Source organism: Eretmochelys imbricata, chromosome 19, assembly GCF_965152235.1.
Source record: "Eretmochelys imbricata isolate rEreImb1 chromosome 19, rEreImb1.hap1, whole genome shotgun sequence".
Classification (NCBI taxonomy): domain Eukaryota; kingdom Metazoa; phylum Chordata; order Testudines; family Cheloniidae; genus Eretmochelys; species Eretmochelys imbricata.
Window position 1 is genome coordinate 10548791 of NC_135590.1, and position 22863 is coordinate 10571653.

The 22863-nt window shown below is 56.4% G+C and overlaps 1 protein-coding gene across 3 annotated transcripts in view; it reads right to left on the reverse strand.

The window, feature by feature from the left end:
• Positions 1 to 208: 208 nt before the first annotated feature.
• Positions 209 to 22863, reverse strand: part of SLC9A1 (solute carrier family 9 member A1) — a 62063-nt gene continuing 39408 nt past the window's right edge. Inside the window, exons 3-14 of one of the 3 annotated variants that reach the window (XM_077837653.1) lie at positions 18127 to 18377; positions 15266 to 15483; positions 14000 to 14202; positions 13114 to 13203; positions 12654 to 12724; positions 11648 to 11821; positions 11347 to 11461; positions 10321 to 10422; positions 9834 to 9906; positions 7942 to 8257; positions 5215 to 5278; positions 209 to 482 (exon numbers count right to left, since the gene is read on the reverse strand). In XM_077837653.1, coding sequence (XP_077693779.1) covers positions 5242 to 5278; positions 7942 to 8257; positions 9834 to 9906; positions 10321 to 10422; positions 11347 to 11461; positions 11648 to 11821; positions 12654 to 12724; positions 13114 to 13203; positions 14000 to 14202; positions 15266 to 15483; positions 18127 to 18377 — 1650 coding nt within the window. In that variant the 3' untranslated portion in view covers positions 209 to 482; positions 5215 to 5241. Of the gene's footprint in view, positions 483 to 5214; positions 5279 to 5320; positions 8258 to 9833; positions 9907 to 10320; positions 10423 to 11346; positions 11462 to 11647; positions 11822 to 12653; positions 12725 to 13113; positions 13204 to 13999; positions 14203 to 15265; positions 15484 to 18126; positions 18378 to 22863 lie in introns of those variants that run through there. The other 2 variants (XM_077837654.1, XM_077837655.1) reach the window with 2 other exon arrangements.

A 22863-nucleotide genomic window follows, 5' to 3' on the forward strand; every position in this document is an offset into this window, starting at 1 on the left:
TATGGGGTGGGGTGAGATCCCTTGCAATCAATACCCGTGCTAGCATCATCCCAGTACCCCCAGCTTGCACCACCCAGTGGTGTTGAGAGCACCAAGCCCTGCACTGTACATCGGCCTCGCTTTCTGGCTGGGAGGTGGAAAAAAATAATCAGATCCACGCCAAGCTGCTGCTGGCCCTTTTAAGGTGCAAGGGACAGAAAATAAAGTTGAAGAGGGCAGGAGATTAGAAGTGCCAACGAACAATCTCAGCCTGCCCTTGGCAGAGCAAACAGCCCGGGTTTGTGTGTGTTTCCATCGGCCACGTGCCCACGCGGCGTGGTTCTTCCCAAGGCTGGAGCGAGTTTCCATGGAGGGGGAGCCGAGGTGCTTGCGCTATGCAAACCATCCCCCCTCACCTTCACCCCTGGCAGCGGGTCAGCCGTCCAGCGGGGCAGAGGCTTGTAGCGACGGTGATGGACTGTCCACCCAGCGTGCCCGCTGCCCTGCAACAGACCAAGTCCATCTAGCACAGTATCCCTGCCTCCTGCATCACGGAGCTGCCAGGCCGGGGCACCCCAGGGCCCACTGTCCCAGCGGCCAATGCACCCCCAGAACCCAGCTCGGTGACTGCTTAGAGACTAGACCCGGAATTTTCTAAGCCTGGCCACGAATCTTGGGGGGAGTCTCACATTTCCTGGTTCTCTGCTTGAGCCACCTCAGACCATGGAAGTGGCTGGGCCCCCCCTGATTACAGGCCTCAGCACCAATGAGAATCAGGCCCTGCGTAGCTCAGGTTGGGCCCCCAAAGGCTGAGGTAGCCCAAACCAGCATTCACTTTAGAATGGCCGGGCCCAAGCAAAGAGGAGGCAGGAACGGAGGCTGAATGGAGCCTCCTGGGGCTGGTCCAGCAATGAGCCACCTCACCCCTGCCTTAGCCACCTTCTTCCAGGACCCTTGAACCAGGAGCCCAGCAGGACTGGCCCGGGCATGACAGCTGGAGCTCCTGTATTCTACCTGCTGTGCAGGTCTCTGCTTCTCTGTGTCCCAGCTTCCCCAGCGGGAAAGCAGGGGATCTAGTTCCCCACTTGCAGAGGAGGCAGGCCCTGACCTCCATAGAGCCCTGGGCCTCTGGCCATGGCAACTTCCCGTCCCACAGCCCAAGCCCTTTGCTCCAAAGCCATTGTAACGAGCCTAGAGCCAGCCAGGAAACTCCTCGTTCTCTCTGCCGCACACCATGGCTGCCCCAAACTGGCCCTGCTATTGGCACAAAAACTCACAGAGCCCACACATGTTTGGAGCAGGTGGGTCTGCCCCTTGACCCGAAGGAGAATCTCCCCAGGCAGTTAGCAGTATAGGGCCTATGACACACAAGTGTCTTACACAGATTGTAAGCTCTTCAGGGAAGGGACTTTTTGTTCTGTGCTTGTACAGCCCCTAGCCTGGGCCAGAGGAGGGGGTAAAAGGCACAGGGAACTGGAAGGAAGGCTCCTGGAACCCAGCATCAGAATGCATCATGGGCCCCATGAACAAGCCAGCCATTCCCAGGCCAGCTTTCCGCAGCAACTCCTCCCCAGGGACTGCTGACCCCTGTCATAGTGAGCTCATGTCACAGAGGAGAGTCAATTAAAGCCATGCCAGAGACCTCCAGCAGGGAAGCTCAACATTCATCAGCACCTGGGCAATTAGAGCTAATTATTTTAATAAGGCAGACCAGGTCAGCGTCCTCCTCCTGTTCAGTGTCGAATGCCTCGCCCAGGGCTTGTAGGGTTGCTAGGAGGAGAGCTGTTTGAGCCTGCAACTATGCCAGCTCCTGGTGGGAGATCGTGGGCGCCATCAGCTAACCTGGGGCAGGCTGGTTTACTATTTGAATGGAAGACCACCAGCCCTACTCACAGTGGGGATAGCCCTTCAAATGGGGGGGCCCTCTCTCTCCAAACCGGTGCTGGGGGACCTCATGCCGACAGAGGCATCTGCTTGCAAAGGATCTGACGGCAGACTTTAAGCATAGCTGTTTCACTTCCTATCCTAAATTGTTGGGCTGCGGGCTGTTAACAGTGCCCAGTTTCCCCTAGAAGTGGGTGTATTTCAGCCGTATGCAATTTGATTTCCTTATGGGGCTACAGTGGTGCACAAACGCTAAGTCAGTGACAGCACCTTTCAGCCAGGGTGGGGGGCTGCTATGTACATGCACCAGCATCCCACCCCAGCTTCTCTACACCCCCATTAGCATCAGCATCTATTTAAAGAGACATTGGTCCAAGAATCCTCCACTGTTTCACATATGCTCCATACAAACAAAGCCAATAGGTGCCTGCTGGGGCCAGTATCGGGTGGCAGAGAACAGCCTTGACGCTCATTAGGAAGAGCTAGTTCTCATAGATCCACGCCCAGGGGAGCAGAAGGTCCTGGGCAGTTAAGCTGTGGGGGTGGGTACTACCCATACAACATCTGTGCAGAGATCGACCCAGAACCAGGATCCTCCATCATGCAGGTTCTGTCCAGGCTTCTGACCCAGCACCTCCTTCTTGAATCTTCAGAGCACCAGGACAAGTTGTTGCTCGTTTAACACTGGACTGAAGGAGAGTCTGTCCTTCCCCTTCATTGTGCAAATCGGGGGAGACACAATCACACAGGCACCAGGGTGGGGCATGAGGCTAGGGTAGTGAATATCGCACAGGCTCTGCAGCGATAGACCAGGCTAAGGGGTAGCCAGGCCCGGAGCCAGCAAGCTGTTTTGCCAGGGCGGGCCAGACCCCCCCCCCAGCCCTCCTGTTAAGCCCATGAGATACAAGCAGCCTCCCAGCAAACAGCCAGGCCTGGCTTGTTGCAGATTCCAGAAGGCTCCCCACCCCGGGGCGTATGAGTCAGGGCACCTTCGTAAGAGGGAGCTGGGCGCGACACTTGGAAAACCGGTGGAGTAACCAAAGCACTAGCGCCTTGACCCAAACCAAAAGGGAGAGCAGCCAGGAGGCTGCCAGGGCAGGGCAGGGCGGGGGGGAGAAAGAAGAAATAGTCCAGTCCCCAGAGCAAGGTCCCATCTGGCTTCGTACCACTGCCCGAGCACAGCTGTCACAGCCAGAGTGAGGGGAACAGTCACCACAGCCCTAGAGAAGGATCGAGGACTTGCTCCGGCACTCTATGAGGACAAGGGCAGGACTCCCCTTGACTCCACCTCTCTGGTCCCTGATTGCTCAGTTGGACCCACTCTTTTCCTTTCAGGCTCTGGCTAGCCTTGTGCCTAATCACAGAACTGGGAGTCAGGCCTCCTGGGCTCCATTCCCACTGACTTACTGGGTCAACTGGTCATTGCCCTTCTGTGCCTCAGTTTCCCCACACAGAGGCACTGAGCAGCTTAGATTAACATTTTAAAACAGGCTTTGAGAGACAGAGCTAGAGGCACGTCCATTCTTCTCTCTTCAACTGATACAGGCCCCAAGAGAGACTTGCAGCAGAAAAAGGTCATTGCTCCGACTCCTCCAGCACCATACGATGCTTTACAACAAGACTTAGCACCTAAGGCCTGGGTCCATTAGTACAAGTGCCTGCTGCCAGGCCTTGATCTTTGTTTTTCCCTGGTACGGCAGCTGACTGATTTATGTAACACCACTAGAGTGGAGTCTACTGCAGACAACTCCCTGTAGGACACGCCCACACGTGGGCACAATCAGGGTCAAAATGATCCGTGGGGAGAGGCCACTGGAGTGGGACTGAGGAGCCCCACGTTCTATTTCTGGACAGCCAGGATTGAGCACTTCATCAGAAAGACAGCCCCTGCCTGGAGGCAGAAGGCCAATATGAACATGCTGGCTCTTCCGTTTGAGAGCCTCAACTCGACTGAGCCCCACTGGGAGGGCGCGTCCCTTTCATCTCTCTTTGCGCAGGCCAGTTTGGCATTGTCACACCTGACAGCAGCAGAACGAGACAGGTACAACAGGCAGAGGGGGATACACCCTAGGAAACTCTGCTGGCCAGTACCGAGTGGGGTTTGAGTTCTAGACAGAATAGCCACATGAAGCTGGGGTTCCCTCTATCTCCCCCCTGACACCGGGAGAAGAGCTGTCCAGTAGGAGGGGAAAAGAGAGGGTATACTGCACTCCAGGATGATGGTGGCATGGCTAAGGGGAGGCTCAGGGCTGGGACACAGATCTGGGCTCATTTCTTGGCTCTGCTGCAGATTCCCTGTGTGACTGTGGGCAAGTCACTGAACCTCTCTGCACCTCAGCTGCCCCCTTGGTAAAGGGAAGATAACGATTCTCTCCCTCGCCCAGACGTCTTCGGTCTTGGGTGCCTGTAAACATCTTGCGACAGGGGCTGTCTGATTCCAGATGAGTGCAGCGCCTGGCACAATGGGGCCATGTTCTCAGCTGAGGCTGCTAGATCACAAGTAATAACCCTCGGCAGCATCTGCCCAACTCCCCACATGCTTTGTAGCCAGCTTTCTACAGCCAGGATCAATTCAGGCCCCAGGCGATTGGAGACAGACTCCAGAGAGCTTGTTTGGATCCTTTGGAGTGGCAGGGCTGCCTGCAGTGAAAATTAGGGATCGCCCTAAAAATAGTTCCGTCTGTCCTCCTAAACCCAGTTTAGGGAGCGTGCAGACGGCCCCTAGTTTCTGAGCATCGGTCTGCCCTCCTAGCATCCGAGAGAGACCACACGTGAATGTGCACTGCCATCTGCTGGCTGGAACTCCGTCTGCCTCCAGGCCAGTGTCCTGCTGTGTCACCCACCTGCCATGAACATCAGTGTCCCCGGACCCTTACAAGTAAGTCCTGCCTCCTCCATCCTTTGGGAATGCTCCCGGTCTCAGGACTACCCCCTATGGGCCTCGCTCCGCAAGCAACAGCGGCAGCAACTAGCCTGCGAGTGGGTTCTGAAAATGCCAAGCGGAAGTGCCCTAGACTGCTACTAGCTTTGGGTTTGCACTGCCAGGCTCGGCTGCAGCATGACAAGGATGCTCTAGGTTACTGCTCATCTTAGGTGCATCAACAGCCCTTGGTGGTGGAGCTCAGCATAGTGCTCCAATTCCAGAGGTAGGGAAGAAGCAAGATAAATGATGCAACCCCCAGGCAGACCATCTGGTCGTAGCTATTAAAGGGAAGGTTTGCAGTAGCTAAAGCAGAGAAGAGGAGTGAGGAGGGCCTAGCGCCAGCCCTGTTGCTGACTCACCATGTTAGCATTTAGCAGAGTGCAGCCAGGGTAACTCGGTTTCCCCATCTGCAGGAGGATAGTACTTACCTACCCGCAAGGTGGTGGGATGGCTACTTATAAGTGCTGCTTTGAGGTCTTTGACTGGAAGCTTCTAGAGAAGAGGGTGGAAGGGTCCAAGGTCAATGAAAACCACTAAAAATTAACATTAATTTATTAGAATAGTCATGAAAAAAGATCTTCTTTACAGGTGTTTTATACAAGAGAGAATTTTCATTGCTTAATTATTCCTTCCGGAGGCAGAGCACTGCACATGCCCCCAGAGACAGGCACATTCCTGTGGACTCCCTGCCTCTGGGCGCTCCGAAGCCATGAGCTGCAGAGACCCCTGCGTCAGAGAGATATTGCACGTCAGAGGAAAACCGCGCCGCCCGCCCGCCCCCTAACCCCGGCCCTGCGAACGGGCTGGGTGAGCAGGCGTGCGGGAGGCTCGCTCTTTGGATGGCGGAATGGATTCACAGATGGAGCAGGCTGGGTTGAGGCATGCGCCCCAGCCAGGCCCAAGTCACTGGACACACACACACAGCATTTACTAAAGGCAGACAGGCTAGGAGGATGCTGTTTGCGCAGGCAGACACCGTGTGGCTAAAAGGCACGGCGCAGGGCACAGAGCAGAGCGCTCCAACGGGGCTGTCTAAATGCTGCTGGAGGAAGACAGGCACCAGAAGGGCTCGCTAGGTGGCAGGTGCCCTTAAAGCCATACTTGCAGCATGCCCTGGAGTGCCCTCGACAGGAGGGGCAGCACCCACGGGGTCTCAAGAACTGAAGACTTTCTGCCTGCTCCAGAATGGACAGCCTGGGCCCTCGTCCCCTCCCCCATGCCTGCCTCCCCCTGGCCCCAGTTTTACATACACGGCCCCAAAGCAGTAGCTGTTCTATGCGACAGCCCCTTGACGGGCAGCCCCAAGGATACCTCCGGCCACTAACAACCTAGGAGCCCCTCTCTGAATACAAAGGAGGGGAGCAAAGCTTTGCAGCCCAGGAAAACTAGACCCAGACTCCCAGGACGGGGGGAGCGTTGCAATAGCCAGTTCCAGATTCTCCCACCCAGCATGGGAGGAAAGCGGCCCACCAGCAGCACAGGGGTGGGGATGGCACTGTCCAGGGGGTAGTTTGGAGCAGGAAGCTGTACTACATGCCAGGAAGCAATCAGAGATGCCCATGAACAAGTCCATCAGTGTGGGAAGAGGACTACCAGCTCTGGGAACACTCTACAGACCCCAACCCCTGGAGCCTGTGCGGTTGTGAGGCTATGGCCCCGTTTCCCTGGACTTTCCCCTTTGGCGGAGAGACTTCCCTGCCTGTCAGAGGCCATTAAAGCTTTACATTAAAAAAAGTGCAGCGTGAGGCCAAGGAGGAAGCATCCCCAGCCAGGCAGGGGGAGTGGCTTGGACGTCCCAAGGCCCAAACCAGATTCATTAAGTCACCAGGTAAGAAAATATCCGCAGCAAAAAAAAAAAGAAAAAGAAAAAAAGCGCATTCTCTATGTACAATAAACCCATCCAACCATCTTTGGTTCAGAAACGCTCCTTGCTTTTATACAGGGTGGGTGTGGGTGTGGGTACTCCTAGATCATCAGATCAGAAAGTCCCCAACCAAGTGGGGTGGGGGTCAGGGCATTCTACAGTGACCGTGCCCCGAATAGGGAGGGAGTGCGCAGCACAACGGACTGACCCTGGAGGGGACAATGGATGGGCTGGGGCTCAAGCTCCCCAGCAGTAGATTACTAGCGACAGCTTTTAAGTGAGAGAGAGAACGCAGAGCAAAAGGAGACTTTCAGGGCATGGAACCACAGTGACCCCCTCTGGCTATATGGGGGTTTTACCCACCCCCCATTGAAGAACCTAAAATGCTGCATTCACCCCAACCCTGAACAAATACATTTAAAAATCTGGCTGCCGGGGGCGGGAGGGTGACAGCCTGGTAGATGGAGGCACCAGCCAATGCAAGGCGACAGCGGCCACAGCACCGACTGCAGTTCTAAGCCAAGCTGGGCCCCTGCTGAGCTGGGGGAGAGGGTGAGCCGCGCACCCTTGAGGCTGCTGGAAGGAGATGGGCTGTGTGTTAGCACCTGCAGCAGAACAGCAAGGGGTTTCCAGCTCCTCTGCTAAGGGTCACCCTCTGGTTACAACAGCCTCAGCAGCAAGGCAGGCTGCTGCGCTGGCTCTGGGACAGGGACGTGAACTTACAGCGGGTAACCAAGCTGGGCAGAGGCTAAGCCCAGAGTCCTGCTTCCCTCACGCAGACTGTCCGGGGAGTAACCCACAGCCACACACGTTGCAACAGTCCCTGAGTTGGTAAAGATTAGGGTTGCATCTGGGGCAGGGTAAACAGCACAGATCTGCCCTTGGGGGAAGTTTCTCCAACAGCTGCGAAGCGCCTGGGTAAGCCAACTCTGCTGGTAAACAGGCTCCTGTCGAGCAGGGCTCCTTTGGGATTCCCCCGCATTCAGCGAGCATCGCGGCACTACCAAGGGAAAGCGGGCTAGGGCAGCGCATGAAAGCTGAAGAACCAGGCTGGAATGCATGGGCTCCCCTCCTCGCTGAAAGTCACTGGGGTCTTCTCCTCCGCTTGGGCAAGGGATTCCTCACCTGCCACAGCCAACGCTCACTCGGCAGCGCTGCCCGGGCAGCAGCCCCCTTCCACCCTCCCAAACCCAGAGAGTCGCGCCGGGGAACCAATGGGAAATAAAAATCCGTGTGTGTGCAAGCAGCTTCCCCTGCAGGCCAGATCTGGCAATGCACCCACTGCTACTGCCCTTTGCGGATGAACGGCTCGCCCTCCTCAGGTTCGGGCTGAGGCCCAGGGTCACTCAGGCACCGCATCATTCGCTGGTTGCTGGGGCTGTCGCTGGCCCCTGGGGTGAAGACGTCGTCAGTGCCCGGGGAGGAAGACTCCTTCACGTGCATCACGAGCCCTTCCTCATCCTCCTCGGGCGAGGGTGGGAGGCGGCTCAGGCCCTTCAGCTCCTCGTTCACCAGGTCGACGGACTCCGGAGACTGGGGTGAGGCCGGGTCGATCGTGATGATAGGTAGGTTCCCCGAGTCCGACTTGGGCTCATACGCCAGCGGGTCTGGAGAGAGGGAGCGGGGCGAACACAGTCACCATCTCAGCACCACACACAGCTGCCCTCAATTCACTCAGAGGGCCAGGTGGAGTTTTCTTAGACCACTCATTAAAAAACAGTGTGAGGAAAGTGGAGTCTAGTGGTTAGGGCAGGGGGGGATGAAAGTCAGGACTCCTGGGTTCTATTCCCAGCTCTTGAAGAGAATATGATCTAGTAATCGGGGCTGGGGGGGGACTCAGAGTACAGACTCTTGGGATCTGTTTCTACTGCTGGGAGCGTGAGCAACTGGTTGGTGGGTGGGGTGGAGGGCTGGGGAAATGGGAGTTAGGACTTCTGGGTTCATTCCCGGCTTGTTGAGACTCTGGGCAAGTCACTTGGCCCATTCCTAGCCTCGGTTAACTTGTACGTAAAAAGAGTTCACGATACTACTGACTGACCACACAGGCAAGTCTGAGGCTTCAGTCAAGGTCTGTAAAACGCTTTGAGATGACAGTTTTATACATGGCAATAAATCGTCACAAACCTCATGCCCAGAGCGAGGGCAGAGTTTACTTTCTAAAGAGCGAACACTCAAGGCTTAAAAAAACCAAGCGCTGAGGAGACGGGACCCTTTAAGGCAGCCCCACTCACCCGGCTGGCTAGGAAGCCCAGGAGAGAGGACGCTGCTGGCTCCGCACAGATGCCGGCTATGTAAAAACAGGGCTTGAGCTGCACGCACCTTTTTGAGTGTCCCAAGAATATTTGCTTTGCCTGGGGCTCGGGACAGCGTATGGGAATCTGCAGCGTACGGTCCCTGCCTACAGGGCCCAGTTTGAGCTGCACGCATGACACCTTCCCCGAGCAGGAGGCTCAGCGGCAGACTCAGAGCCTCATCTTCAGGGTGCTGAGCATGCCCGACTCTAACAGAAGTCAGTGGGAGCTCAGCACCCCGGGAACTGGGCCCTGAACAGCTGTGGGTCACCTATGCGGCAGCAACTGGACCTTGCCAGGAACAGCTCGCTCCAGACAGCTGGAAAGGCTGCCCCCTGGTGGCCATGGGTGGGAACGGTCAGCATTCCTGACCGTTTCCTCTATACTTCACGTTCTCACTCCAAACGGCAATGTGGGTTTCTTTTCTATTCCCTGGGTGTTTAATTCAGACCTTGCCAATATAGTGTTCCTCAAAGTGTTGGACATGCTTTGGGGGGGAGGAGGAGGGGATGGGGAGGAAGAGGGGGAAACGACACACAGGACTAGCTGGGGGGGTGGCCTGGACTGGTGGGCGTGGCAGTTTTCCCCTGCGCTGTCCTGCTAATGTGGCTAGGCCAAAGCGAGGGGCAGCAGGAGTTCAGCTAGATTTCAGGGGGCGTTTGTCACACTGGGAACTGAACAAGGCTGGTCTGGAAGCAAGAGGAACAGGAAACTGCAGGGGACTGTCATCATGACCAGAGCTGGCCTTTAAAAGGGAAGTGTGAAGAGCAGAAGGGGTCATTATCAGCACAAGTGCAGCAGAACAGTTGCTGTAAGCAACACCCCATCACCAAGTCTCCCGTGTCATCCCAAGCCGCCCTTTTACCCTCCCCCTCCAGAAGCCCCCACATACCTGAGCCGATGCGTGCCCTGGACATTGTGGGAGAGTCGAGCTTGTGTGCTGGGACTGTCAAGTAATTGTTTATCTGAAATCAGAAGGCAAAGCGGGCATGAGCTCACATTTCTAAAGGGCCAGGACAGGGGTCTTGCTGGGGGCAGCGCCCCACTGGGGATGGGGCGAAGAGAAGCAGTGAGGCTCCCAGTGGATCCACAGGAAACAGATGCACCATCCCCAGCTGCAGAGACAGCAGCAGGAGGTCTGGGCCGGCTCAGCTGCTCTGGGGAGGGACGCACCTTAGGAACAGCTGGCGGGGTTACTTAAATGCCCTAAACCCCACCGTTGTCAGGAAGGAGAGCCACGGAGGGTCGCCACATTTCACTGGCTGCCACTTGGGCCCAGCTTGTAACGTCTCCTTCAGCGGGAGTGAGAAACGCTCTGTGCAAATGCCCCCCTGACCCGCCCCCGCAGCCAGCTGTCAGCTCCCGCCTCTCCAGCGCACCTTCTGCTCCAGCTGCCGAGCCTTTTGCCTCCTCAGCAGCATCTGGTTCCAAGCTTCCTCGTAAGGGTCGGCCACCAGCGTGTGCCGGTTGTATGATCGCAACTGAGGAGGAACCCAAAAGGGATCAGGGTAAGAAACATGGGAAACATGCAACGCACCCACTCTCGGTCGCAGAGCCCTGGATCCTGCCGCGTGAGAAGCTGAGCATGTTCCCCAGCACAGGGACAGAGCTGTCGGCAGGTTTCCAAGGAACTCCCAGCATGGTATTTCCACACGTCTCTTGAGCTGGCCGCAAAAGTCCACAGATTTCATCACAAAAACCAATGAGACTGGTGCTCCTAGCTCACCGAGGAGCCCCCAAGGAATGACCCCCACTCACCCTCCTGGCTGGCTACAATAGCTCAGCCATGATCAGAGTTCAGCAATGCCTCTCCTACAGCAGCTTCCCTCCTCCACTCCCCTCTGGCTGTGCAAGGCAGCACAGGTGACATTTGCCCCCTACTCCACAGCCGAGAGGCTCTCTCTGGAAGCCCCTGACCCTTCCCACCTGGAGGCCCCAGCTGAGATCAGGTCCCCCTGTGCTGCACCAAAACACAGTTCCTGCCCCCAAGAGCTTACAAGCCAAGGGCAGGATTATTTTCCCTGTTCTACAGCTGGGGAACCAAAGCACAGTGAAATGCCATGACTTGGCCCACATCACAGACGGTGGCAGAGCTGGAGAATTGAACCCAGATCTCCTGGGTCCCAAACCAGGGCCTTAACCACAAGGCCAGCTTTCCTCCCCACACCAAGTCAACCTCCAGCCCAGCTGTGTGGTTCTTCAGGCCAGTGGGGGTCCCACTTCAGTCTCGGTACAGCCTAACTAGGGAAGGGGAGGAAAGAACCGGGAATTGCGAAGGTAGACAACGGGGACGAGGCAGGTAAGTACACTAATGGGTGGGTAGGAAATGCAACACGGGCTCCAGCTGCCCAAGGGGATGGGCTGAGCCGCAAGGGGGCAGCCTGGGGCTAGATTCGGGTCATTACCCTCTGCCTGGTTTTCTGGAGGTTGTTGCGCAGGATTTTCCGGATCTCCTCCTCTTTGTCCTTGGACAGCGCTGGCAGGATGCGCTTCACGGGCAGGGCTTTGGGATTGATGTTCCTGAACAGACAGACAGCAAAGATAAGGGAGGAAGCGAGCCTCAAAGCCGGGCTTTATGGCAGCCGAGCGGGGAGGCACTGGGAAGAGGAGGCTGAGCAGAATGTCGGGAAGGAGGGATTTAGAGCCAGTGGGAGCCGCTGACAGAAGTTAGCTACCCCTGTAAAGCGAACAGCAGGGTGTACTCACTGCATGGAGACCGTGGAGATGGCAGAGGGGATCTTGCCCAACCCTCCACTCTCCACCAGCTCGATGGCTTGTTTCATCTCCATCTTGTGATAGAAGGCAATCAGCTGTGGCTCCTTGGACCGCTCGCCCGCGATCAGGCACTTCTTCATGTACTTCTTGTTGAAGCGATTCAGCCTACCCAGGGTGCGGGGACGGGGAGAGAGAAGGAGATGTGTCAGGAAGTGACTCTAAAGTCCCCCACCCCATTTGATTAGCGTCATGCCCAGCGTCCTCGTGTCTTCCCATAGAACCAGCGAGCCCAGCAGATCAAAAGGGTTCGGTGCTTCTGGGTGCGGAGGAGTCCGGGCCCAGGCGTCAGACATGCTCCCCCTGTGCCCAGGGCCCCAGTATGCCTCAGAGACTGAAGAGCTGCACATGCCCATCGGCTACAGGTGACACCAAGGCCAGAGGGCTACCCAGGACCGGCCAGCGCAGCTCCTGCAGCGTTGGCATCGGATCCACTGAGCACAGCAGAGGGTTGCTGGGTCACGCGGCGAAGAAAACAAGGGCACAGATGCACCCTGCTGCCAGTGCTGACCCTCTCGTGCCTGGCAAATCCTTCCCTCACTCGGTAGCGAGTCCCCCATGCTCTCTGGCAACCCCACTACACAGAGCAGGCAGCCAGGAGGTAGAGCCAAAGCTGAATTTCCCATGCAGTTTGGGAACGTGCTCTGGGCTACAATTTGCTGGGTGGAATCAGAGGGCATCCTGGCTGGTGCGGGGAAGAGGACAAGGGAATACAGGCCTCTGGCACAGCATAGCTCCGTGCAGCTGCACCACCTCCCTGTGCTTCTCACCATGGGTTCCTGGAATGAGGCGGAGTGGGATTTCAGGGCATTGCGGGAACTGGGGGACCTGAGCTTGCTAGGCCGCATCTAAAAAACTCTCGCTTCTTTCCCCAGCTTCCCCCCACCGCCCGCACGCCTGCCGGCGTCGGAAAGCCTGCACACACGGGAGCCGCACTCACTTGTCTTTCCAGTGGTGGTGGCCGTAGTGACCACATATATCCTCGATGCCAGTCAAGAGATGATCCAAGAACTGGAGAGGGCGCAAAGCAAAAGCGTGTGTTCAGCCTCGGGAGTGTGCACCGGCCAGACCTCTCTCCCCACCCCTCCCAGTTAACCCAGGGCTGGTGGGCTGCCATGCTGAACCTTGCTCAACTGAGGCACAGCTCCAGGAGGATCGGCCTCTGGGTGGCAGCACAGACCTATCCTGACTGGCTGCTCGGTTACAGAATGTGCACTAAAAAACGACAGTCCTTTAACAGCCCCCCTTACTTTGGATACCAGCTCACAGGCAGCGCCTGCTCTGCATGCCAACCTGGGTTACAGCCTCTGGGGCAGGGTAGCAGAAACAGAAGAGGACTAAGGCAGAGAAGCGCAGGAAAGCAGCGCCAGGGAGGGACCCCGGGTTGGGAGAGCCATTACCTGGGTGTGAATCTCTTCGTTGATGGAGCGTTTCGTCTCTTGCTTCTTCTTCACAGCCAGCAGATCCACCAGGGGGCGAATGGTCATCCCCTAGGGAGGAGATTATACCCCCGTGAGAGCCCTCACCCAGCTGAGAGCGTGAAGCACTGGCATCAACCCTGGTGGTGGCACCATCCTTACCCTGGAGCAAACCCTGCCCTCTGGAGTCAGTCCTGTTACATGACACTATGGACCCAGGCACTCCAGGTCCCTCCTACCTCCTCCAAGGCCTAGGACTGTCACTACTGGAGATAAGAATCAGGCCGTATATTTTCTAGCTGGGTCGTACCCCTCTGTCTGTGAGGTGCAAGCCACCCTCCTGTCCCTTTGTGCCATGGGAATCCCACGGTTGGTCCCCAGGAGGCTGACATTATAGGGGGACCCTTCCTTATAATAGACACCGAAGCACAGAGGTGATGCCAGGCAGCGGCTGGAGCCACTCGGGACTTATCACGGCCTTTGAAAGCTGCTGAGAATCACAAAGCTCACAAAGGGACAAATCTTCAGCACATGTGGCGTTTCGCAGCCAGCGATCACGAAGAGCTGGACAAAGGCAGACAAGTGTCACTACCCCATTCTACAGACAGGGCAGCGGAGGCGCAGAGAGTGGGAGGGATCTGCCCACAGTCATGGAGTGAGTCAACAGCAGAGCGAGGAACGTCCAGAGTTCCTTGCCAGGGTGGGTCACTGGGCTGTCCCACAGCTCATCCTTGACAGCAGCCATGGACCCCAACATCTGCTCCTCAGCCAGAAGCGCCAGGGAAACAACATTCCTGACTGACTCCTATCATCACATTGTCAGGGTACCTGGCTATGCACCAAGGCCAGGAAGGGGAGTTCCACCTACCTGCACGAAGACCGTGAAGAAGATGACCGTGATGATGGCTGTGAGGAACATGTCTCTCATGTCAAAGTGCTTGTAATCCAGGAGGTAACCCAGCGAGAAAGCAATGGCCCCTCTCAGGCCACCGTAGGCGATGATGAACTGGTCCTTTGGGGTCAGTTTTACAATGCGGAATTTATTGATGAACCAGGTGAGGCCCAGGACACCTAGAGAGCAAGCAGGGAGGACAGAACAGACCTCCTCCAGGTTACACAAGCAGAGTCACATTCACACACACACGTCCCGCCCCGCCGGTCAGCCCCTGACAGATACCAGCCATGTTATTCCATCAGCAGAACCGGTCACATGCAGCACAAACCATTTCCATTGGGGGAAGGGGTGAAACACAGAGCGCTCCAGTGAAAGCAAAAGGCTGACACTGCTAGAACCCCCACGCTCTGTGAGGGTCCCTCTCCCCCGTCCCAAATCTTGGCTTGCAACCCCCAAGCTCTAACCATCTTAGTCCCCGGCCTCTAGACGCAGCATATTGTCTGGTACAGCCTGTGCTAGAACCTGTCACGGGTCTGAGCCCAGCCCAGGCTGGCAGTAGCCAGATACCCCCACTTGGAGGCTGCTCAGGGCTTGGGCAGGGCAGGTCTCAGTCCAGTTCCCCATGGACAAGTGTTTACAAAGGAACATCCCAACTGTCCCTTGCCTGAGGGCTGGAAGGGGCCACGCAGGCTAAGCAGCCTCCCCCAGTGGGGCTCTGTAGCCCAGGTCAGAGGCAGTGTCAGAGAAGGGAATGGCGACGGGGCGTGCGCTCCTGTTCTGTGGATATGCACAGGCCCCTTTGGGCTCCAGGGGAGTCAATCCAGTGCTCAGTTCACCCAAGGGAGAGCACTGGGTGGGATCTTCCTAACAGGGGGAAAGTGGCGTCTAGGGACCAGTCTGGCCCCTAGCCTGGTTCAGCCTGTGACCCGAGGCAGGCTGGAACCCAGCTCTCCAGAGGCGAAGTGCTGGGGCGCGAATGCAGCCTGGCACTGCCAGAAGCCCCAATAAAGGCTCCTCCCAGCCCCCCTCTGCAGTGCTGCATGCTCCCTAGAAACCAGACAACTGCAGCCTCCCAGCAACGTGCTCTACCTAGCGAGGACGAGAATAGCAACAGCCCCTATCTAGGGCTCCGAGAGGAGCCAGCTTCACATGGCAGTACCGCTGCTCTCCAGCTCTGGGGGAGTCTGCGTGAGAGCGACCCCACCAGAAGGGGCAGTCCCCAAGGCCCCGGCACCTCACCTAACACCCTGGCGATGAGGCAGAAGATCAGCGTGCTGATGATGAAGGTCCAGTTCCAGTAGTGGTTGCCGGCCACGGTGGAGACCCCCAGGAAGATGAAGATCAGGGTCTCACTGACGCTGCTCCACATCTTCAGGAAGTACTTGATGGTGGTGTGGGACTTGTGGGAGATGTTCGCCTCCACGTAAGGGCGCATGACCACGCCGGAGGCGATGAGCCTGCAGGGAGGAGGAGGAGGAGGGGAGAGGACTTAATACACCCATGGAAACCAGCACCCAGCAGGATTGTCCATCAGCTCCTTGCCCTGGGAGCAGCACTGGCCTCAGCGGCACCTTAGGGCTTCTCTGGCTTATCACAGCTCAGCCAGTCAGCAGAGACCTGATAAGAGAAAGGCAGCGCTGCACAGCCTGAAGGACAAACACCAGTGCAGGTGGGGCCGGAGTCCGGGACCCACCTGCAGCTACTTGGAGCCACCAAGGAGAGCAGGAGAGGAGTTCCCGGGCAGGGCACGGCTCAGGAACTTGACTGGACACAGGCTGGTGCTGGAATTCAGCCCTGCGAGGCACAGGTGCTTTGTTAGCAGAGTGCCCAGCATGCTGCATCTGGCATGCTGGCCTCTCTGGCAACAAAGCACTGCAGTGACTCACCAGGCCCACAATGCAGCTGATAAGGCTCCATTCACAGCAGGAGTGACAGGCAGGGGAAGGAGGCGGCAAGGCCTCTCTCTAGCCCCAAGGGCAGGGCAGGAGAGGTTGCAGAAGCAGCCTTAGTGTGTGTAACACAACGAGAGCTCAAGCCACCTGCAGTAAAAGCAAACTCTTCAGGTTCTCCAGGATCACTAAATGTACGGGCTAAGCTGCAATAAAAGACTCACAGCACGGCCACAGCTAGCCCGAGTCAGCTGACTCTCGGGGCACAAGGCTTGGGCTGCAGGGCTATAAAACTGCACCATAGACTTTCAGGCTGCAGCCTGAGCTCTGAGATCCTCCCCGCTCGCAGGATGTCAGGGTCTGGGCTCCAGCCCCAGCCCGAAGGTCTACACTGCTATTTTTAGCCCTACATTCCCAGTCAATTGACCTGGGCTCTGAGATTTGCTGCCGCGGGTTCGCAGTGTAGATGTACTCTAAGGGGCTCAGCATCCATCCACGGGTAGGAATGGAGCAGCGAAACTGACCATGCCTACTGTTACAGGCCTGCCACAGAGCTAGAGTCGCTGGAGCAAGAGGCTGGGTTCTATTGCTAGCTTTGATTGGTGTGAGCTTGAGAAAGACTTCTCTTATGCCTCAGTTTCCCCATCTAACATGCCTGGAGGCCTTCTGATGACAGTGCTACCTGAGTGCAGAACAAGATTACTGCTGAGAAGGAATTAAGTGGTCCGTCCTCAAGTTCACTCTCCAGGACAGTTTCCACTTCTGGAACTAACATGATGGACATTTGAATTCCTGTCCCCATGCAATTTAAAACCCTGAAAAAGCCTCTGATCCTCTGCAGGGTTTGGCTCTTGCTGGTGACCACCGTAGGCCCGACTGACGAACAGGAAATTCGCACTCGGTTAATCATGGTGATACAGTTCGTAGCAGTCCCTTCCGGCCTTGGAATCGATGGTCACTAGTCTGAGACTTCCCAGAATTACTTCCTGTTTGAACTAGAGCAGGCCTTAGAGAAATCCCCAATCTTGAATTAAGAATTGCCAGGAAGGGAGGATCCGTAAATTGCTCTAATGGTTAACCACCCTCACCCTATTTCCAGTTCAGTTCCTCTAGGTCAGGGGCTCTCAAACTTCATTGTACTGCGATCCCCTTTGGACAATAAAAATTACTATCTGACTCCAGGAAGGGAGAGTGAAGCCCAAGTCTGCCTGATTTCCACTGCCTGGGTTGGGGAGCCAAAGCCAGAGCCCCACTGCCCTGGGCGGGGAAGGGGTCAAAGCTGAAGCCCAAGGGCTTCAGCCCAAGCCAGGGGGTCTGTAACCTGAGCCCCATCGCCCAGGGCCGAATCCCTCAGCTTCAGCTCCGAGCCCCAGTAAGTCTAAGTGAGACCTGGCAACCCCATTAAAATGAGGTCCCGATCGCAGTTTGAGGATCACTGCTGTAGTGCAAACCCCTGATGTAGGTGCACTGCACTGGCATAACACAGGCTTCCCCCAGCTCAGCAAGTCTATGCTAGGGCCCTGCACTAGCAGAATCAACTGGGTCAAGCGCATAGCAGGTATCACTGGGGCCAAGAACATGGCCTGATTCAAAGAGGGACTGCAGGTTTCTGCAGAGAACAAGACGATCTGGAGCTATTGCAGGAAACCCTAGAGCACGCTGTGAGGGATCATAACCTGCTGTGTCAGGTTAACACAAGCTCTAACAGGGGTCAGGAGGAGATTTCCCCAAGGGCAGATTATCCCCTAGCTGCCTACTGCGGGGTTTCTTACACCCTCCTGTGAAGCCGCCATCAGAGAATGGATGCTGGCTTAGATGGATCAGGGGTCTGATCCAGCGTGACCACTGTTACATCCCTAGTTATGTCACTAGGGTGCGTATACACTTAAAACACTCCAGTGGCCCAGCTGCACTGCTCTAGTATTAGATACTACCTATGCCGGCAGAGGTCTCTCCCAGCACTGTAAATAACCCACCTCTCTGAGAGGTGGTAGCCTGGTCAAAGGAAGAACCCTACTGTTGACCCAGGGACTTACGGTTGTTGCCCGGGGGGGGGTGGGGTGGATTTTTCACACCCCTGAGTGACTTCGTTATGCTGACCTAGTTTTCTAGTGCAGGCCAGGCCAAACGCAGCTCGACCCAGATAACTAAGCCCGGGCAGAGAGCAGATCAGCGCGCTGACCGTGACGGTCCCGCCCAGCCCGTACTCACGCCATGATGCCGGAGAGGTGGAAGAGCTCGGCCGACAGGTACGCCATGTAGCTGTAGAGGAAGACGAAGAGGGGCTCAATGACGCGGATGTGGGAGGTGAAGCGGGAGGTGAAGGCGGCAATGACTCCATAGATCACGCCGACGAAGATGCCGCCCAGGGACACCACGAAGAAGCTGAGGAAGCCCAGGATGATGTCAAGAACGGTCACCTGCTCGAAGTTGGCATACTCTTCGAAGAGGTGGTAGAGCACCTGGAAAGGGAGGGGCGGGCGAGAGAGTTGGGGCGATTTCAAGCAGCCAGCCATGCTCCTGTGAAGCGCAGGGAGGGTGGGCTCTCCCACTGGGGGGAGCTCTGATCAGAGGCTGCCAACACAAGATCTGCATCAAAGGGACTAAGCATTAGTCTGTGACATGGCAAGGAAACATAGCGAAGCCCCTGGTTCCATAGCCAGCACCCGCCCTGCTGTGCGCAAACCCTTTGGTAACTGCTGTCCTGGAATATTTGTTCAATCAAATCAAATGCAAAAGCAAGCGGCGCTCGGCTGCGTGCGACACACCAACACCCCTAGGGACGCAGCAGCTGGGAAAGGGTAGGGGTGAAACCAGCCCTACGGGCTCCCTTCCCTTCTGATTCGCTGGTGCTTCCCTTGATCTCAGCACCCTGCCTGCAGGGAGCACGGCTCTCCAAAGCAAGCCTCGTAGCTCTTATTGTTTAAAGAAAAGGAGTACTTGTGGCACCTTAGAGGCTAACCAATTTATTTGAGCATAAGCTACAGCTCACTTCATTGTATCCCAGGAGGGCCCAGAAGCGCCAACTGCAACACAGGTCTCCTTGTGTCTGTACAGCTCCTAGCACAGTGAGACAGAGGCCCTGCTTACAGTCTAAAACGGACAAGACAGATTAAGGGTGAGGTCCCCCCGGGCTATGGAGATTGAAAAGTCAGAAGGTCCCGTGGGCTGCACACTGTAACAGCAAGTGGAAGACCATCAAAATCCAAGAATCCCTGCTCAAGTTCGGCTATCTGGCTGCAGGCACAAGGTTGCCTGGTTAGTTCATTGCACGCTGTGGCTGATCCACGAGCCAAACCCAGCATAGCCAAGATGCCTTTCAGGGCTACGGGATTCAGCTCCAAGTACTGTGTCAGCCGCAGCAGAGCAATGGGCTAAGCACCGTCAGCTGCAGCATTCGCCCTGGAACAGCACTTTACCACCAGGCCGCCATGCACGCAAAGAGCTGGTGCCTTCCCCACGGCCTAGCAAGAGCAGTTAAGAGCCTGTGGGGCACAGAGCCTCGGGCAGACAGCGGGACAGGCACGACTCCTCTCTCTTTGCTTGCCCATCAGTTTCCTCATCACCCTTGGTAGGCTGCTGAGCAGCCCACGCTCTGAAGCGGACAGAAGGGACATACAGTAAGAGCCGTTGTACCCAAAAGGAGCACAGAAGATTAGAAGGAAGGGGGAGGCATTCTGCTGTCTGTAGCACTAACCTCTAGACACCGAGGCAAGCCAGCGCCTGCACTCTCACAGCCAGCCCTTGGACCGGGATTTCCCTTGGAAACACCCAGGCCCAGAGCCCTACTTCATTCCCTGGGACGCTGCTTTTGCTTCCCTGCCGCAGGCGTGTGGGGAAGCGTCCGCATCTCGCCAGAAGAGACTATTGCCCCGAAGATTACAGTAAAGGCCAGTCTCTTCCTCTTCGGGGCTCTATCTACACAACCCCCTCAGGGCCAGGGTGTAGCTTAGCCCCGCGGGACCTTAACCCTGCCCCCAAGAGCCTTCCATCGCAGTCACCCATCTATAGCCAACCTCCTTGCTCAGTGCTCTAGAGCAGCCCAGGGGCCAGGCTAACGCAGATCCCTTTTCTTTCATTTCACACCTGGGACACAGGTGTGGGGCAATCACGCTGATAGCCAGAGTGGGTACAGCATCAGTCAGGATGTAGACCCCAGCTTCCACTTAGCTAGAGCATCCTGATAATTCTTTCCTTTCTATTGCTCGGCGACGCTCCTGCGCCAGTTTCCATGGCACTGGGCTGCAGTTTTACAGCCTCTTCTCCTGAAAGGTCGAGCTGTTTATTCAGAACTGGGCTCTTAAAACAACTTTCTGGAGGGAAGGCTTCTTAAGCGCAATGATTGCGGCAGCCGAACAGGTCCCCCTGGGAGGGACTGGTTCTGCCCTGCATAAACTGGGGATGGAAGAGAGCCATGATCCCGCCCTCCAGTCAGTCAGCCGCACCTGGGCACCCAACAAAGGGATAAACCTGTTAGACAAGTTGCTATCTGCAGAGCTGGAGGCCCTTCCCCAATACAGGAAGGGCCAGAAATCTCATACGCCCAGCCTAGCCCAGGGTGGGTCAGCAAACCCCACTCCTTTCCCGCGTCTGCCCACCTGCTGCAGGGCCGGCTGCAAGAGAACAAAGGCAACGACCAGCACTGCAAAAACACAGCAACCCAGGCCCAGCAGACAGTTGGCCCGTGATCCCTTTACTGCCCCAGGTCCAGACTTTGCCCAGGCTGCAGGGAAGGGCAGGGCAGGTAGGCTCCCTGGGTGTGTGCACATGGCAAGCGGCAGGCAGGCAGAGCTATGGAAGCTCGTAAGGGGCCATGCACACGGTTCTGTATAAAACTAAATGTCGAAAGTGAAAGTGAAGCCTCCTTTAACAGGCCTAACCGCTGGCTCATCCTGAGAGACCCCCAGAAAGGATGCAAATGCAGTCTCTTGCAAATGCAGAGTTAAGCGGTTGCTAGAATGCTCCTGCAATCGGAAGGCAAGAGTCTCCCCAGACTCACATCCCTGGCCCAAAGGCCACGGCAGACCTCACGTTCTGACGGATGCACAGGCCATGACTGGTGCCACGCTTCCTCCACACAACCGAAGGCCCCTGAAATGTTCTTTGCACGCCACACCTAACGCAAGGCGGGAGCGTGCGTGGGTGGTGCATCGAGGGCTTTCTGTTGCCAAGAGCAAGAGCAGACCCAGATTTCTAGGGCTCAGCAATGCAGCACATTCTCAGCTTATTTACAGAACCATGTCCCATGCCCAAGCAGCAGCTGAGCCCAGCTTATCCCCTGGAACTGAACAACTCAGAGACACTGATTTCGCTCCAGGATTAGCACCCATGTTGCCACAGACATGGGCATGCTGACCGGAGGCAGATCTCCACAGCCAGGAGCTCTGACACCGGTTCTCTAGTGATGGCAGGTGTCAGAACTGGCTCCGACCCTGGTTTCAGAATATCCTGTTTGAAGGGACTTGGAGATACCTTAGTTCTCCAGCCTGGCCAGTCCCCTGAATGATCCTCGCAGACCACTTTTTATGGCTAGCCCCCAAGGACGGACAGTCTGGTCCCAGAAATGCTTCGGAGCCGAATGCCAAGTCCCAGGTGAGCTTTGATGCCTATACATGTAGCAAACTGCTGAATGGTTTCCAAATATCTACCCCCTTCGGTCAGTGTTAAACATCCCCACACCCTTCCCTTCTCTCCCATGATCAACCGGCACTAAGATCTTCTGCCGCTAGACTCCTGTTCCCACCAGCAAGCCCAGCCTATCCCCTGGGGCAAGGAGTACACAGGCAATCTGCTGGGGAGCTCGGGCTAGATGGGTGAGACCCGAGCGCATAGAATAAACCTGCACCAGCTAAGCTGGGCCTCTGAGCCCACGCACAGCCCAGCCCTGGGAGAGGTTTTCCCAGGGCTGCCTATCCAGGAGGCGGCACGCAGCAAAGCAGGTCACCCCTTGACCTTGTGGGAGAGTTTAGCCAGGCTTGCAGTTTGGCCCTTATCAGAGAGCTCAGCAGAGTTTTCTAGAGACATTAAAATAAATCTTCCAGCACTGTGTGGGAGGGAGGAATTTGAGGCTTGGCTGAGCGCTCTAAACCAGGCATGTCCTCTCTCAAGTTTAAACCAATACAAAAAGCCCACCAGTCCCAGGCAGTGCTGACCTATCCAGATGAAGAGGTCAGAGCAGGCTACAGGATGGGGATAGGAAAGGAGAGAAGACGCTGCTGCCCTGGGCAGTGAAAGGCTCACATCAGGCCCTGCTCAGACTGGGGTCCAGGGAGGAACTATACAACTTTATGCAAAGAAACAGGAGTTAAAAATAGTCAAGCAAACTCCAGCCTGAGGAACCTTTGGGGTAGGGTGGGAGACAGTGTAGCTGGGTTGCTTCATTACCAAGTGACAGCGTGTGTATCAGAGGCTGTTTCCGGTCTGGCTCCTCTCCAGCCCAGCTGCAGCCCGCAGAGAGGGATAGATGCATCACTTCCACCATACAGCGGAAGATCCCAGCAACCCAGCTGCCCCCATCCGCTGCCCACTCACCCCGACCAGAGCGCATCAGCGCTGCCAGGAATCAGTGCAGAGAGGTGTGTAATGGGAGCGGAAGTTGTGGGGGACACTACTATTAATGATTGCCATTATCACAGCACCAAGGAGCCCCAGCTGTGGGTCAGGGCCATGCTGGGTTAGGCACTTTACGCATACAGCCCTACAGGTGGAGACCCGAATTCTACTCCTGCCCCGACACTGACCTCAGGCAACTCACTTACCCAGTCCCCTCCGCACCCGACATGCTTTACCTGAGATCTCCAGATAAGCCCTATGGATGGGCTAATAGTATCATCACCCACATGTAATTCAGGCTATGTCTACACCAAGGCGGGGGGATTGATTTGCAGCACACAGCAGTGAGGACCTGGTGGCACAGACTGCACAAGCTCACTTGACACCCTCCCCTCC